This window comes from Geotrypetes seraphini, chromosome 9 (assembly GCF_902459505.1).
Source record: "Geotrypetes seraphini chromosome 9, aGeoSer1.1, whole genome shotgun sequence".
NCBI lineage: Eukaryota > Metazoa > Chordata > Amphibia > Gymnophiona > Dermophiidae > Geotrypetes > Geotrypetes seraphini.
In genome coordinates this window covers 135,527,762-135,544,824 of record NC_047092.1, presented here as the reverse complement: position 1 = coordinate 135,544,824, position 17,063 = coordinate 135,527,762, and the positions used below count along the sequence as shown (strand labels likewise).

The 17,063-nt window shown below is 42.8% G+C and overlaps 1 protein-coding gene across 3 annotated transcripts in view; it reads left to right on the top strand.

The window, feature by feature from the left end:
- PIK3CB (phosphatidylinositol-4,5-bisphosphate 3-kinase catalytic subunit beta) overlaps positions 1 to 17,063 on the top strand; it is a 596,095-nt gene that overhangs the window by 507,652 nt on the left and 71,380 nt on the right. For all 3 annotated transcript variants that reach the window (XM_033957959.1, XM_033957960.1, XM_033957961.1), the window contains 2 exons: positions 3,120 to 3,219; positions 6,624 to 6,802. In XM_033957959.1, coding sequence (XP_033813850.1) covers positions 3,120 to 3,219; positions 6,624 to 6,802 — 279 coding nt within the window. The remainder of the gene's footprint in view (positions 1 to 3,119; positions 3,220 to 6,623; positions 6,803 to 17,063) is intronic.

Below are 17,063 nucleotides of genomic sequence, written 5' to 3'. Positions count from 1 at the left end.
ATGCCACTTTCGAGGCCTTTATTTTGAAAGCAGGCCTAGATTCTAGGAACTGCTTTGGTACATCCCTAGTGTTCAGGACCACTAGACACATTGCAATAGAAAGAAAAATTAGGTTCTTACCTCAGTAACCTTCTTTCTTGTGTCTAGTGGTCCTGAAGCCCCATTCTGTGAATGGGCTATGCCTGTCTTTTGCCTTAGGATCAGTCTGGATTTGAAGAATTCTCTGTCTTTCAGAGGAACTGAGAGGATTGAAAAAAAAAAAAAAAAAAAGAAAGAAACATGATGCATAGGAAAATCTTCATGACCATACATTCTGACAAGTCTCTGCTTGATAAGTCATGTGAGTAGCTAACAGCACTATACATAATTAATACTGGTTGCACAAGTTTGGATGCTATAATGTTATTTACTATGTTTGTTACAGAACAAAATTGTAGTGTCAGAGAATTTTACCCATTTTCTTCCTTTCAGTTATGTCTTTTATTACAGTGCTACTTGATTGCTTTTGTACTAACAGAGGGGGCAGGAGCAGCTCCCTGGGAAGGAGGTGGAGTTGAAAACATGATTGACAGTTTTCTGCAAGCAACTTGCTAATTCAGATACAAGACCTATAGCATTCAGGACCACTAGACACATATGCAAGAAAGAATAATACAGAGGTAAGAACCTAATTTTTCTTTATAACTTTTACATGTTGTAGAAGAAATACAAGTAACAAGAACAAAGGAAAAACAGAGAATAAGAGGAGGGTATTGCAAAATTGAATAAGAAAAAAAAAGCAAGGCCTGGATTTGTAAATAATTGTTTAATTTGTAGTCTCTCTTCTTTTTTAATGTTTTTTTTAAATGAAGATATTCAATATTAGCACGTATTCTTCATAGGGTACTGCTGAATTACTGTATCACTTGGATCCTTGTGAATGATTTTGGCCATCTGTAAGCAGATGCAGTTCTACCAAAATATGTGTACGTAGATTTGGATAGGAGCTATTTCAAATGATGATTAGGGATCCCCCCTCCTTCATTGTTAAGTGCATGTCCACATTTATTGTTTTAACAAATCTCTCAGATTTTTATACTTCTTGTGGCATTCTGTGAAAAAAATTCATACTTATGCGCAAAAATAAATCCAAATTCTGCAAATTTAATTAACATTTAAACAATATTTTTACTAATTATCATCTAGAATTTCAGTACAATTCAGTAAACCACGGAAAGTGAACAGTGGATCCTATTGGGAGAATAGGGTTAGGCTCCTGCATGGGACAGCATTTGAAGAACTGAATACCCCCCTGAAGTCCCATTCTTATCATCCTCCTTCCCACTAGTGTTCCTTTAACTGCCATCAGGACTCCCCCACCCCGTTGTCAACGCACCCCCCTCTTCCTGACAAGAAAAGGAAGTGTTCCCCCTTCCTCCCTGAACAGACCCAAAGGAAGGACCATAGGCCTACCCTGTTTCCCTGCTGGGCAGAGGCAATTCCCACTCACTCCTGTCCATGCTCTTTTAGTGATGAAATTGGCTGCTGAGACTTTAAATGAGACTGAAACATCACGGGCAAGAAAAAGTAGGAAATGCTCCTGCCCCAACGCACCACTAGCCACCAGGGAAACAAGGTGGGCCTGGGGTCCTTCCTCTGTGTCGGTTGGTGGTGTCTGTCTGGGGAGGGAACACTGCCTTTTCGGGGGGGGGGGGCCATGATGGTAAAGAGCAAAGGTCCACGAATATGCAAACACATTGATGCGAATGGGAAGTACTGGTTTCAATTTATGCAACTGTGGATACATGAATTTGTAATTCATAAACACTTGGATAACGAGAACGGACTATAGACAAATCTTAATGTAAATGAAAAATGTTTGATGCCAAAATGTGCCTTAATGTAATAGATGAAATCATTTAAGACAAAATAGGATACTAAGGTATAGGATTAGTTCATTGTGACAAAAGCTGGTATTTGAAGTACCTGGTTTTGCTGCTACTTTGAGGTATTTGTATCATGTATACTGTATTTTCTTTCACTTTAGACCAGGGGTGTCAAGGTCCCTCTTCGAGGGCCGCAATCCAGTCGGGTTTTCAGGATTTCCCCAATGAATATGCATGAGATCTATTTGCATGCACTGCTTTCATTGTATGCTAATAGAGCTCATGCATATTCATTGGGGAAATCCTGAAAACCCAACTGGATTGCGGCCCTTGAGGAGGGACTTTGACACCCCTGCTTTAGACGAACCAGGTACTAGAGTTGTAGATTTAAGTTCCTCATAAATGTAGGGCTGAAAAAGTACAAATTGCTTTTCATTTAATTTATTTATTCAGTTTGGAAATGGCATGTTTGCTTGAAGACATGCAGTAAAGTACAGGAGTGGTCTAGTGGTTAGAGCAGCTGCCTCATCACCCTGAGGTTATGAGTTTGATTCCCACTGCAGTTCCTTGTGGTCTGGGCAAGTCACTTAACATTTCATTGCCCCAAGTACAAAAAATAAGTACCTATCTAAAATATGTGAACTGTTTTGATTGTGTAAACCAAATAGAAAAAAAACAAAAAGCAGTATATCAAGTCCCATCCTCTTTACCCTTTAACAAGAATTTCACCAGTTATTGCAGGAATGCCACCTTATCCTACATTAAAACTTAAGGAATCTTCACTGGTTCATCTGCAGTAAAAACAAATGTTTAATACTGAAATAACTTTTATTAAGTTAATTGTGAATATATGCTGAAAGATATTTTAGTGTACTTTAGTTTCTCCTCCTCCTACAGCAATTTTAAAAGCACTGGGTATGTTATCTGTCGTTTCTAAATTTTACATCTCCCTCTCTCACTGTTGCCTAATTGCAGTATATTAATGCAGATGTTTTTATTTTGTCCATCATAGTATGTTTGTTCCTTAATGCATATTATGGTGATCTCTTATAGAAAACATACTGTATATGTGAAATGTATTATTGAATAATTTAAGAATTTTTTAAAGTTTAGTTTTATAGTTCTCCTGTATAAACATTTTAGGCTTTTTTAGCTAGAGCACTAGTACTAATATGTACATGAAGTAATTGTCTCTTCCTTGTCAGTATGTAGCTACCTATGGTAATTTTCCTTACCTTCTTTTCCTGCTTGTAGGTCAGAGGTACACATCCCTGCAGTTTCAGTTCAGTTTGGTGTAATACTCGAAGCCTATTGTCGTGGAAGTGTTTCGCATATGAAGGTGCTTACCAAGCAGGTATTGCAAATGTTGCTTTGGACAGTTCATAATTTTTCATAGAAAACCACATTTAGTGTGTGGCATCTTCTAATATACATAATTTTCCAGTGCAAAAGCTTAGACATTCTAGACAAGTAGGTTGTGTCCCAGTGGCCACGTGCCATATGCAGAAGGAATCCACTCCAGATCTTTTCTTTGACCCTGCTGTACTTCACTGTGCTCTCTAGCTCCATCTGTAGTTTTTCCCTTCTGCATGCATGCCAGCAGGAGTGTGCTTGTTCTGCTCTCTCTCCTTTTTATTATTTTATTCAGTGTATTTTGTCCTTTTTTGGATTTACTTGTGCTTGGAACAATTCTTCAACTCTGCCTGCATGGAGATCACACAGACTTCAGTCTGTATCAGCTTCTAAGGAGTTGGGGCCGTCCCCGCTTTTTCTCCTTTTGCCGAATAAAGGTTCAAGCACAGGCTGCTAGGCATACCTAGGAGACTCGGTGGTACCTCACAGGGTGCCAGCTGTGTTTTTCACCTCCACCCATTTCTGAACATATCTGTCAGTCTGAAAGGGTGGAGGGTACAGTCAGGTACGGAGTCTGACTGAGAGCCCAAAGATCAGTGTCAAGGAGGCATTCCCAACATGAGGCAGTGATTCTCTGATTCTATCTACTGTAAGAGAGCTGAGACAGGCTGCATCACATTCCCAGCACAGGTAACAGTGAGTAAAGGCTGTCAGCCTGTGAGATGGATTGGAGGAGGGGGGGGATCTGAATTTCCAAGTTTTGATGGATTCTGCATGTTCCCCTGTGTTCTCCCACCTGAAAAATCCTGAAATCGCCATTTTTAAAGTTTGCCGACTGTGGAGCGAATTTCTTAGCGATGGCCATCTTGGATTTTTAGCAATCTTTTTTTCAAAGGCTCCCTGCTTCTCCAAAACTGCTTTTTTTGCCTCAAACCTTGGGCTCTCCTAGTGTGAATTCTTGCCAGGATTGCATACTTTTAATGCATCAGGAGTGTCCTTGCGCCTTATACCGCGCAATTTAGCCAGGAGAGGAGGCAGAACAAAGTTTGCCCTCTCCCCTAATTAAGCAGATGACCAGGCACTCATCTATTTAATATACTGCAAATGTAAAATTAAGAGGCAAATCTAAGTGATTTACAATAAAAATAAATTTAAAGGGTTACATGAAAATAACCTGATCACTCTGACAAGAAGGCACACATTATTACTTGTCCCACTTGTGGTATTCAGGGGAAATTTATGTACAAGAAATTTTAGTGAGACATATTTAGGTACACAAGAACAGGCACTGACATGTACTGGCGTGACACCCCCATCCCCATTTGTTGCAATTTTTCCACATTTATTATTTGAAAACATGAAGTATCTGTGATGAAGTGTCACTAAACACCACAGCACAGAGAGCTTCCATAACAGAGACTTTATAGAAGCAGGCCTTTTGTGAACTGGGCCTATTATCTGCCGTTCTTTTTTTTTTTCTTATTAATAAGTTACATATAATCAAACATCAAACGAGAAAATATAGCAAATAAGTCTACATCAGTGGGGAATATAGAGATTAATAAATGCTAAATAAAATTAGGCAATTGGGAAAATATCCACAAATACAATAGCCTGGTATATTTTTAGACTATAAGAGCTCCTCACCAACCTGACATCTAAATAAGTATACAAAAGTTGTTGTTGCTTCCTTCTCTAAGAAAAGTAATTCAAGCTAGGATGGATTAAAGAATATATTATTAGAATCAGTAAATTAAACTAAACTAAACCTTAAGTTTATATACCACATCCTATCCATAAAGACAGAGCTCGGCAGGAACTTTAATATAAGGAAGGAAAAAATAATAAGAATTAGAGATTATAAAGAGGGTAGCGCGATTTACATTTTTGAGAATAGCAGGATAGCTTGTCCCTAATATATTGTCCTTTGAAATTTTAAAATATTTAGGGCTCCTTTTATCAAGCCACGCTAGCAGGGTTAACGCACGCGACATTTCATCACGCGTTAACCCCCACGCTGGCCTAAAAACTACCGCCTGCTCAAGGGAGGCGATAGCGCGGTCGGCAGTTTAGCGCGCGGTATTACATGTGCTAAACCGCTAGTGTGGCTTGATAAAAGGAGCCCTTAGTTTAAATCAAAAGAATCAAGTGACTCCAATGCATTAGGTTCTCTTGTCTATTAAGCATATTTTTTAAGCAAATAATAATTTGAAATCCTAATTTTAGCAGCTTCAGATATCAACAAAATACAATATTTCCTTGAGATAGCACCTTAATATCTTAGTTGACAACAATGGACAGATAGGAAAATTTAATATTCTCAAATATTTGCATCTAATCTGGTTCTCAATGGCGTCTAATTTGCTGATGGAGAACCAAGCTATCTTTAATTTTGGACGAACCAGCAGCATGCAGAATGCCAATCTGGGACTCGAATTTTGAAAGTCTGCTATCTACACAGATTGGCACTCAGCATGCTGCATTGGTGCACCTAAATTGTGGGACCCAGTTATAGGATGTCCCACATAGTGTTAGTCATAGTAATGTCACTAGCTTCCTCCCCCTCAATCAGCTCTAGAGTATAGATTTGCAGAACCAAATCATAGAGTTTACTGTTTGTTCAAAGACTTCAGGCACAATGGTAAGTTTGGCTTTTCTGTCTTGCCCGCAGTACCTGTGACCTGGGGGAGCTAATTTTTTGCTTCCCTTGTCATTGTTCGAACAAGTTGCTTAATCTTCTATTTGATTTTACTTAGTACAGTACACTTCTCCCTCCGAATCCGCGGATACTACAAAAAAAAAACTATTTTCATTTTTTGGATATTTTTAAGCCGTCCAATCCTCCCCGGAACCTTACCTAGTGGTCTAGCGGTGAAGCGGGGCAGGAGCGATTTCCTATGCTCCTGCCCCATGCAGAGCCGTCTCGAGACTACAACGGGAACTCACGGCAGCCATTCTGATGACGGCTCTGCACGGGCAGGAGCATAGGAAGATCACTCCTGCTCCACTTCACAGCTAGACCACCAGGTAAGGTTCTGGGAACGCAGGAGGGAGGCGGAGTGGGTCAGAGTCGGCCGAGAAGTTATTCACAATTTTTCACACTTTGCGGTCCAGCTCTACACCTAACCCCCACGAATACTGAGGGTGAAGTGTATTGTGTTTTGTGTACACTATTGGTACTCAGAAGTATGTATTCTAATAATGTAACAGTGGTTAATTTCCTATGGTAGTATCTTAATTTCAAGCTAAGTTTATTAATCTTATTTGTTTCACTTACTTGAGTCATTCACAAATGAGCTGTATAATGAATGACATGCTAAAATTGTAACATTTGCAGACTCTTAGCCTTTCTTTATTATCTGTTCTGTATTTAATATCTTTTTGTAAACTACAATGCTCTTTCAGGTTGTAGCTCTCAATAAACTGAGGACCCTCAACAATTTAATAAAACTGAATGCTGTTAAATTAAGTAGAGCAAAAGGAAAGGAGACAATGCAAACCTGTTTAAAACAAAGTACTTACAGAGAAGCACTCTCCGACTTCCAATCACCATTGAATCCTAGTGTTATACTGTCAGAGGTGAAGTAAGTAGCTTATACCGTTTTGTTTCAGAGTTTCGACTATAACTGTTTTTTATTATGTCCTGTGTTTCATAATCAGAATATGCCAAATATGTGACACCCTGTAATCCATAAAAGGTTAAGTAGATTAGGGTAAAGGGATTGTGAAAGAAAACTAAGATGAAACTGAATAAATAACATTACTTATTTGAATGAATACATCTTAATTTGCAATTATTAACTATTTTGACAGTCTGAAAATGCTTGAATTTTTCACTATAATCCTTCTGGCCAGTTATATTTCTATCCAATTGTAACTCTTTATCCATTAAGTCACTGTACAAAGCAATTGGGAGTAATACTAACTAAATAACCTTCTGTAATATATCTTTCTAGAGCACAGTAGTACTCCCTTTCTTAGCAGATGCTCAATATCTATGATCCTGGCATGTAAGACACTGAACCCCTCCAGCTAATTATATATTAACTATTGTTTAAGTCCGTTACATTAACGGGTGCTAGAGTAGATGTCTGTCTGTCTTTTTTCCTTTGTCGCTCTCTCATTGGATGCTGTCTGTCATTCTTTCTGTCTGTGTCTCTCCCTGGCCCCCCTGTCTGTCTGTCTTTCTTTCTGTCTGTCTCCCTGGCCCCCTGCATGCCTGAATTTCTCTGTTGTGCCATGCCTACCTGTCTCTCCATGACCCCCTTCTGTTTTCCCCCCCTCCCAGAGCAAAGCATGATTGCTGTCTGCCCCCCAGCACACCCCTCCCCCCAAAGCAGCCCCCTTTCCCACTCCCCCCGCCACTTCTTACCAGCATGGGACACATAATTTCTATCTGCCCCCCAGCACACCCCTCCCCCCAAAGCAACCCCCTTTCCCTCTCCCCCTGCCCCCTGTTGTGCCATGACTGCCTGCTCCATGGCCCCCTTCTGTTCCCTCCCCTCCCAGAGCAAAGCATGATTGCTGTCTGCCCCCAACATACCCCTCCCCCCAAAGCAGCCCCCTTTCCCTCTCGCCCCTTGTTGTGCCATGCCTACCTGCTCCATGGCCCCCTTCTGTCCCCCCCCCCCGAGCAAAGCATGATTGCTGTATGCCCCCATCATACCCCTCCCCCCAAAGCAGCCTGCTTTCCCTCTCCCCCTGGCGCCCTGTTGTGCCATGCCTGCCTATTCCGTGGTCCCCTTCTGTTTCCCCCCCTCCCCTCCCGTTCTTACCCTCTCTCCATGCATGGTTCCTGGTATCTTCTGGCCCACCGGCACGAACTGCTGCCGTTGCTGCTGCTCCTCTTCAACAAAGCAGCCTGCTGAGGTTTGCCAGCCGGCTGTAGCGAACTTCGCAGGCTGCTCTCCAACTCGGTGGAGAGCGGCCTGCGAGGTTCGCTACAGCCGGCCGGCAAACCTCAGCAGGCTGCTTTGAAGAGGAGCAGCAGTGGCAGCAGTAGTTGGTGAGTGAGGGCAAGAGGGGGTTGTTGCCGGCGTAGTCCCTGCCTCTGTGTTCCAAAATGGAATTCGGCACGGAGAGACACAGCACGGTGCAGCGATCACAAAACCCTAAGTACGCATGTGCTCTTAGGGTTTTATTATAGAGGATTGAGGTGATCTGAGCAAATAAGCCTGACTAATTAACTATAGTTTAGTATGCTTTTTTAAAAATAAATATTTTTATTGGCAGAACCAAGTAACTCTAGACAAACAACAAAAGCAATGATAAATATTTGAATGTTACCATCCATGCAAAATTCTACACAATCCCCTCTTCAAAATATACTTGTCATGTGCCTATCATTATAATACGGTGTACTAACAGTGTCCTTTAAAAATATTTCTAGCCAAAAGGACAAACTAACATCCCATGTCACTCAGGTCTTCTATTTTTGCTCTCTAACTTCAGCTCCCTTTGTGCTATCCCTCTCCCGTATAGCTAATTGCTCTCAATCCATATCCTAAACCCTTGGTCTGTCCCTCTTAGCTTAAGGAAGAATACTGCCTCCACACAGCTTGATAAGCTACCTTGTCTCCCATTTTGGACATATTCTTTCTGCCCACCTCAATTCCCATTGAGATATTTATTCCAGCTTTGCTTCCCATATCTAAACAAGTAGATAATATAGTGTATATATAGAGAGAGTATATTTGCACTAAGCCTCTGCTGGATCAGGAATGAGCAATCTTTGAGGACCACAACCCAGTCAGGTTTGTGAAGCAATGTTGTCCAACAGAATATAGCTGGGGTTGGGATGTGAAGAAAGGGGGAGGGTGTTGATTGTGTATCATGAATCAAGTTTCAAGTTTATTCATGGCTTGATATACCGACCATCACATGTATCTGGATGGTATACAATATGGAGAATGTTTATAGTGACAATGTTGGTTTAATTGATGTGCTGGTGATAAAGAATTCTGTGATGGCAGTATGTGTGTTTAATTATCCTCCTACAATATTACAGCAAGACTGTTCTTCACTGTTGAATTTGATGCTCTCTTTACCGATGTAATTTGACAGTCTAGTGGTATTAGGGGACCTTACAGGGTGTTGCTCATTCACATGCAATCTTTGATGCTATATCTGCTATGGAATTGACACAAGTGGTGAGTCAGCCCATGCATGTGGCTGGGTATATTTTGGATTTGGAACTGTGTGGTCTTCTCTGAAAAATCTTGCTTTTGCAGCCACTTGTGTGAACTAATCACTTCCTTATACTGTTTATCCCAGGACAAGCAGGCAGCATATTCTCTACATGTGGGTGACGTCACTGACGGAGCCCCCTAGCGGACGTTTTCGCAAGCAGACTTTCTTGAAGACCTTCAGGCTTGCGATTGGCCCACGCATGCACGCGTGCCCCTCCTGCCCTGCCTAGGGCATGCGTTTCCTCAGTGTAATGTAATGTAATGTAATTTATTTCTTATATACCGCTACATCCGTTAGGTTCTAAGCGGTTTGAAGAAAATATTCATTAAGATTATAAATGAGAAGTAAGAAGGTACTTCTCAGTTCTCTGTTTTCCGTGGAGCCAGAAGCACTGCTCCCTTGCTTCGCGCGATCTCGTTGTCCCTCTTGCACCGCGGCTTATTTGGTTAGTTTCTGTTGAGTCGCTGTGCTCGCGCCTTTAATTTTCTTTATTTTCACTTTTTTCAGGTCGTTTTGTGTTTTTTTTTGACCGGGTACCCGGTCTTCCTCTGGCCACCAGGCCTCGCGGGTCCTCGGCCCTCCTTTTTCTTATGTTCCGGCCTCGTTCTGGATTTAAAAACCGTACTAACCGGGTTATCTCCATCACCGATCCTCATCGTTGGTGTGTGGAGTGCCTAGGTGCAGAGCAGTGCGCTGAGTCGTGTCCCCGTTGTGCGACTTTACAACCGCGGGCTCTTCATCGAAGGGTGGCCAAGATTCTCCAAATCTTTGGCCCCATGGATCCTGTGGGACTGGCCTCGAGCTCGGCCTCAACGCCCTCGTTGGGTGGCCTGGCCTCGAAGTCCCCGTCGGCCTCAGCCCCTCCTGCTACTCCGGCCTCAGGTAAGTCTCCTCTTCCCTCCTCAGGTATGCCAGCGAAGAAGCCTACCTTGGAGTCTCATGTCAGCACTGCCTCGTCGGCGTCTTCGAGACATCAATCTAAGCGTGCCTCCTCACGTATGGAATACTCTTCCTCGAGGTCACCCCCGAAGGAGTGCACTGCTGCACCTCTGACCCACCTATCTTTGGTCTCGGTGCCTATGTTCGAGGACATGCTTAAGACTATTATTACCACACAACTTTCCTTGGTGGTAAGCCAACTAGTCCCGACTTCAATGCCTTTGACCTCGGTGTCGACCCAGTCGCGGTCTGACCAGCCTGAGCGTCCCCTCATCTCTCGAGGCCTCACCCGTAAGACTCATTGGATTCCCTCGAGCGAGTCTTCCTCCCCTGAGTCGCTGGTGACTTTTCGGAGGTCCAGGCCGGGGACCAGTTTTTCCACCGCTACTGCGATGAGGCTCGCCTCTTCTAAACAGGTCTTCTAAACAGGTCTTCCCTGCCCTGTCGGGGCAGGTCTCCGACCTCGAGACCATCCAGACACACGCTTGTCCTCGAATTGGACTTTAGTGTATGTTCCCCTTTGAGGCAATTGCCGGCTTCTAAAGGGCCTGCTTTGAAGCCACTTGGGGATTTTTCCTATACCCCGTCTTCTCCGAGGCATCCCCAGTGATTTCCTTGGACCCCGGGGTCTTCCCCGGTCCATCTGGCATGAGGCCGTTCCTCGACGCCCGCTACGTGCCTTTGTTAAACCTCGTCGGTCTCCCGTTCACAGGACTCTAAGGCTCCGGCTTACTACTCCAGGGAAGTTTCTCCCTCTTTCTTCGCCGCACCCTGATCTCGATCGGAGTCTCCCCCGGAGGATGATTCTTCTTCTCGGACCTCCTCCTTTTCTCGTTTCATCTCTGACATGGGCAGAGCTCTGCACTTGGATCTTCAGTCCGACTCCCGCTTTACCCAGGAATACCTGGCGGAATTGGGAGTTGACAATATGCCTCGTGAGGCACTTCGCCTTCCGTTGCATCAGGTTCTCCAGCAGATGTTTCTCCGGAACCTGGAGACACCTTATGCAGTCACAGCTATTCCCTCCAAGTTGGAGTCCCGTTACCGGACTATCCTGGTGAAAGGGTTTGAGAGTGCTCAGCTTTCCCACCAATCCTTGGTGGTTGAGTCTTCCTTGAAGAAGTCTAACTCCTCTAAGATTTACGCTGCCGTCCCTGAAGAAGTCTAACTCCTCGAAGATTTACGCTGCCGTCCCCCCGAGCAGGGAGGGACGTAAGATGGACAAATTTGGTCGCCACCTTTATCAGAATTTGATGATGGCGAACCATGTTCTTAACTACAATTTCATCTTCACGTCCTACCTCCGGTTCTGTGTAGATGCCCTCCGCTCGTTCCGGGAGGACGTACCAGAGCCTCGGCGTCAGGAGTTTCGTCTCCTCGAGAAGACCCTCTCCCAACTCCGCCTGTATATGTTTCAGGCCTCTTACGATGCCTTTGAATTGTCCTTGAGAGTTACAGCCTTTGCGATCGCCATGCATCGCCTCGCTTGGCTCCGGATTGTGGATATGGATCCAAATCTACAGGATCGACTTGCCAGTCTCCCATGTGTGGCCATAAGCTCTTCGATGATTCCATCGAGGCAGCCACGAAGCGCCTCTAGGACCACGAGCGGTCCTTTGCGTCTCTGGTGAAACTTAAACCTAAGGCCTCTCCGGCTTGACAATATAAAATTCCTCTCCGGAGGAATCCACAAAAATCCACTCCTGCTTTCTCTAGGCCTCCTTCGAAACGGCCCCTGCAGCAGCAGCAGCGTCAACCTAAGTCCCAGCCGCCGGCCCCGTCGAAGCCCGTGCCATCCTTTTGACAATTCCAGGTCCGAGCCTTTGGGCTCCCTTCCTCCTGGAGCCTTTCCCCCTCCCCATCGGGGGTCATCTCCATCATTTCTATACCCAGTGGGAAAGTTTTACCACCCACAGTTGGGTGCTGTCTATCATCCGGGAGGGGTACTCCCTTCACTTCAGTTGCTTACCCCCGGACCTACCTCCAAGAGAGTTTCCTTCCGTTCAATCTCAGCTTCCTCTCCTTCTTCTTATAACATCTGTTTTACTTCTTGGGATCTTGCAGGTACTTGTGACCTGGATTGGCCACTGCTGAAATAGGATACTGAGCTTGATGGACCTTTGGTCTGCCCCAGTATGGCTGTTCTTATGTGTTTCTACTGTAAATACCTCTGCAGCTTTCTATGTTTTGGATCATTAGATTATGCTGGCAAGGTTGGAAGAATGTGGAATTAGGGTTACAGTAATGGCATAGTCTATGTCCTACTTATGTAATAGCAATTGGTGAGAGTGAGATAGATTTTCATCTCTGCATATGGTTACTTCTGGGGTGCTACAAGGTTTTGCTCTGTTGGTAATGTTGTTTAATTTATATTTATCATAATTTTGTAAACCTTTGGAGGCCCTTGGGTTATCCTACACATTTATACGGATGACATACAATTTTTCATGCCACTATTAACATCTGTTTGGGAAACAGTCTCTGCAGCAGATCTTTGATATCTCATTATGGATGAATTACAACAGATTGATATTGAATGTGTCAAAGACCAAGCTGTCTCTTGTTTCTTTGACTCCTATTGTTGAATTTTCTGCAGAAATTGTTTTGTCTGTGGGTCACTATTCCAGTCTCCCATAGGGTGAAAAGTTTAGGGATGGTTTTGGATTTGGAGTTGTCATTACAGGTGCATGTTCAATATGTAGTTCTCAGCTCATTCTATAAACTCAGTTTGCGGAGTAAGCTGTGATCTTTGCTCCCTCCGATGGATTTCTAGAAGGTACTGCATGCAGTCTTTGATCTTGACCGGTTTTAATTACCAACAACATGTATACAATCTCTGCAGGTGATTCAAAATTCTTGAAGAGACTAGACTAGTTACCGATTTCAAGAGTGTATCATATACAGGCTATTACTGTTAGTACATCAATGTTTATATCAAGGGACATCAAGCTATCTTTCTGATGTTTTGTATTGGTATATACCTAAAAAGGACTCTGTTCAGCAGAGGCAAGTATGCTTGATGAGCGTCTATTCAAAGAGACTTGCCTCAAATGGACATGAAAGGCATTTTCTACTAATGTTCTATGGGAGTTGAATAAGTTACCTGTGACACTGTGCCTTCAAAGTGATTATAAATGATTATTTAAACATTTTCTTTCCAGATAAAGTATTGGCTCATGACAACTTTTAATGCAACCATAATAGTTCAGCCAATGTCTTGTATTGCTTTAAGTGGGATTTTATTGTGCATAGCAGTGGTATTCAACCCATTCCTCAGGGACCACCTGGCCAGTCTGGTTTTCAGGATATCCACAATGAATATGGATGACAGAGACTGAAAACCTGATTGGCCAGGTGGTCCCTGAGGACTGAGTTGAATACCACTGGTGTATAGTGTTTGGCTTGTGATTGTGTATTGTGCTTTCTATTTTAATGATTATGTATGTTTGTTTTAATACTCCGTCTTGAGTAAAGTTGGAATAAAAATAGAAATATATGAATTGAAATTGATTGCTTGTACTGCTTTCATTGTATGCATATAGATATTTCCCTTAAGTCTGTCATCTCCCAACAGTAATAGCCTGTAGGTCCATTTCATGTGTTCTTTAAAGTCTCTGTGTTAGCCTTACAGGTGGCCTATCTATGGAGGTTTGTCACATTTTACGTAGTCAGAACAATTGATGTAGAAAGCTATACAGTTGTCGGCATAAGATTATCCTGGTTCTAGCTTTTTAGATTTGGGCATCACCTATTTGATGGTGAGTTTATGATCAGAATTTTGGCAATATATGGCTCTCCATGTAGCTGTTTGGTGTTGTCTCGGGTTGAGAAATTGGTCTGCAGTTGTTGTAAAATATCTTAGTAAATTACTTTTAAAGGAAGTTTCCTTTTTGACTAGGATTTAGAAAAATTGGTTAAAAATTGAATCCAGGGTTCCTTGACTTCTGGAAGTTTTCACCAAACCTTTTAGAGGTTTTTCATGTAGAGCAGGGTGGGGGCAACCTCGGTCCTTGAGGGCTGCAACTCAGTCAAGTTTTTTAGGATTCCCCTAATTAATGTGCATGAGATCTATTTTCATGCAATAGAATACAATTTCCATGCAAATAAATCTCATGCATATTCGTTGGGGAAATATCAGGTTTTTCAGGGTCCAGAAACAGCTTTTTACCAGATGGGTCTGAGGTTCCATTGTTAGTTTACACTTATAATTCCTAATGTTTTTAATTATGTTTCTAGGTTATATTTGATGTTACCCACAACAAATGAAGCCTTGTGATCAAGTTTGGAATTTGGCTCACTTAGTACAAAATTTCATCTTATCCTTATTTTAGTTTAGGTGGAAGGACATATCCATTCACCAATGAAAGACACAAATTTATACCTCATGCTGCATCTTACTTATTTTGGATACTACTGGCAGTAATATTATGATGTCATCTGCATAGATAAAAATCTGATAGTCTGCCCTTTTAAGTTTTGTCCCCAAGGAAGATAAGAACATAAGAATAGCTTTACTGGGTCAGACCAAGCCTAGTAGCTCGTTCTCACGGTGGCCAATCCAGGTCATTAGTACTTGGCCAAACCCCCCAAAAGAGTAGCAACATTCCATTCTACCAATCCAGGGCAAGCAGAGGCTTCCCCCATGTCTTAATAACAGACTATGGATTTTTCCTACAAGAATTTGTCCAAACCTTTTTTTAAACCAGCTACGCTATCCACTTTTACCACAACCTCTGGCAACGCATTCCAGAGCTTAACTATTCTCTAAGTGAAAAAAATATTTCCTCCTATTGGTTTTAAAAGTATTTCCCTGCAATTTCATCAAGTGCTCCCTAGTCTTTGTAATTTTTGACAGAGTGAAAAATCAATCCACTCTACTCTACTCAGGATTTTGTAGACTTAAATCATATCTCCACTCAGCTTTCTCTCTTCCAAGCTGAAGAGGCCTAACCTTTTTAGTCTTTCCTCATATGAGAGGAATTCCAGTAGGTTGAATAAAATAGGCTGTAGAGGGGAACCCCAAGGTACCCCACATTTCACATACCAATTATCAGAAAAAGTCCCATTAATTTTAACTCTATAAGCTCTGATTTTGGGGAATCCTCTAAACCAGGGATGTCCAATCTTTTGGCTTCCCTGGGCCGCATTGGCCGAAAATTTTTTTTCTGGGGCCGCACAAACACTAACACTAGCCAATGATCAAAAAAAAAGGTTGAGCAGGTCCCAAATATGCAATCACTAATATAGAAGATGTATGTACCTAATAAACCTTCATTAAAGGGACATTGTGGAGAGGAACCCAAAAAAGCAGTAATACTTACCCTGACGTACACCGCTGACAGTGGGAGCAGCCACAGGCTTCCGCATCCCCACTCTGAAGAGCAGGGATGTGCACTCCTGGTTTCTCCCATTCACTTCTATTACAGCTACAGTGAGCCTCTTCAGAGCGGGGATGCTGAATCAGCTGTCAGCAGCACACATGGAGGAGGGTAAATATTATTGCTTTTTTGGGCCTCCCACTTTGAGCTTAAGCTCCCTCAAAATGAATCTCCCCTGCTGTAGCTAGTAGGGATCCCCAAGCCTCACCAACTGACAACAACCTCCTCTCCCTCCAGCTTCCCAAGTTCTGCAGCTGGCAGCAATATTGCAGAGCTCCTGCCTTCCCACCTCTCTGCCCCCCTTTGGCTTTTATGCATTCATGAAAGCAGGGGCAGCTTGACGATATTGCCATTGGCTGCAAAGCTTAGAGATTTTGAGTTCCCAGACTAGAGGAAGATGTCTTCAGTTGGCAGGGCTTGGTTAATCTCCACTAGCTCAAGTATTTATAAATTGCACACAGGCAGGGAGAAACTTTGGTGCCCATCCATTAATTTTTGGCTCCAGTCCCTCCCCCAAATTAGCTGTATATGACTAAGCCATTGAATACAAAAATAATTGTGATGCACATATCCCAAAGCTAACATATTCCAGTTAATAAATTCAAAATAAAACAATTTTTTCTACCTTGTTGTCTGGATGTTTTGTTTTTCCATCATCTTGGTCCCAGTTTCTCTTTCTGCTTTTTCACTATCTTCAACTAATTCTCTTTCCAGTGTCTGCTGTCCATTTTTTTCTCCTCTTCTCTCGTTCCATTTCCTTCTTATGCTTGTCTCCAATGTATTGATTTTTTCCTTTCAGCTTTCTTAACTTTTTCTTTCTGCCTCTGTCTACTCAAATCTTTATTTCTTTCTCACCCTTCTTCTTTTTAAATGTTCAGCTATCTCTCAATTCTCCATCTTCTCTCAGTCTCTAGCTCTCTCATTTCCCATCTCACTCCTTTCCCAGCCTCCTATACCCTTCTATCTACTCCCCATTACCACATTTCTACCACTGTGCTCACTGCTCTCTCACTCATCTTGTCAACTCCATTTTGACCTTATCCACATGGCTCACCACTTTCAGAATCCCCCTCCCTCTCTCCACTGGTCAGGCTATAACTCCCTGTCCCTTTCTTTCCATCCCCTAGCATCATCTTATCCCAACTTTCTTCCCTCCTGCCCTTCCATGGTTCCATCTCTCCTCCTCTATCTCCATGGTCCAACATTTTGCTCCCTCTCTTTTCTGGTTTTCTTCTTCCCTCCCCCCTTGATGCTGAACAATGAAATGGAGAAAAAAAAAAGAGAGAGATGCTGCATCTCTCTGCCTTCCAACTACAGTCCTAACATTTTTCCCTCCCAT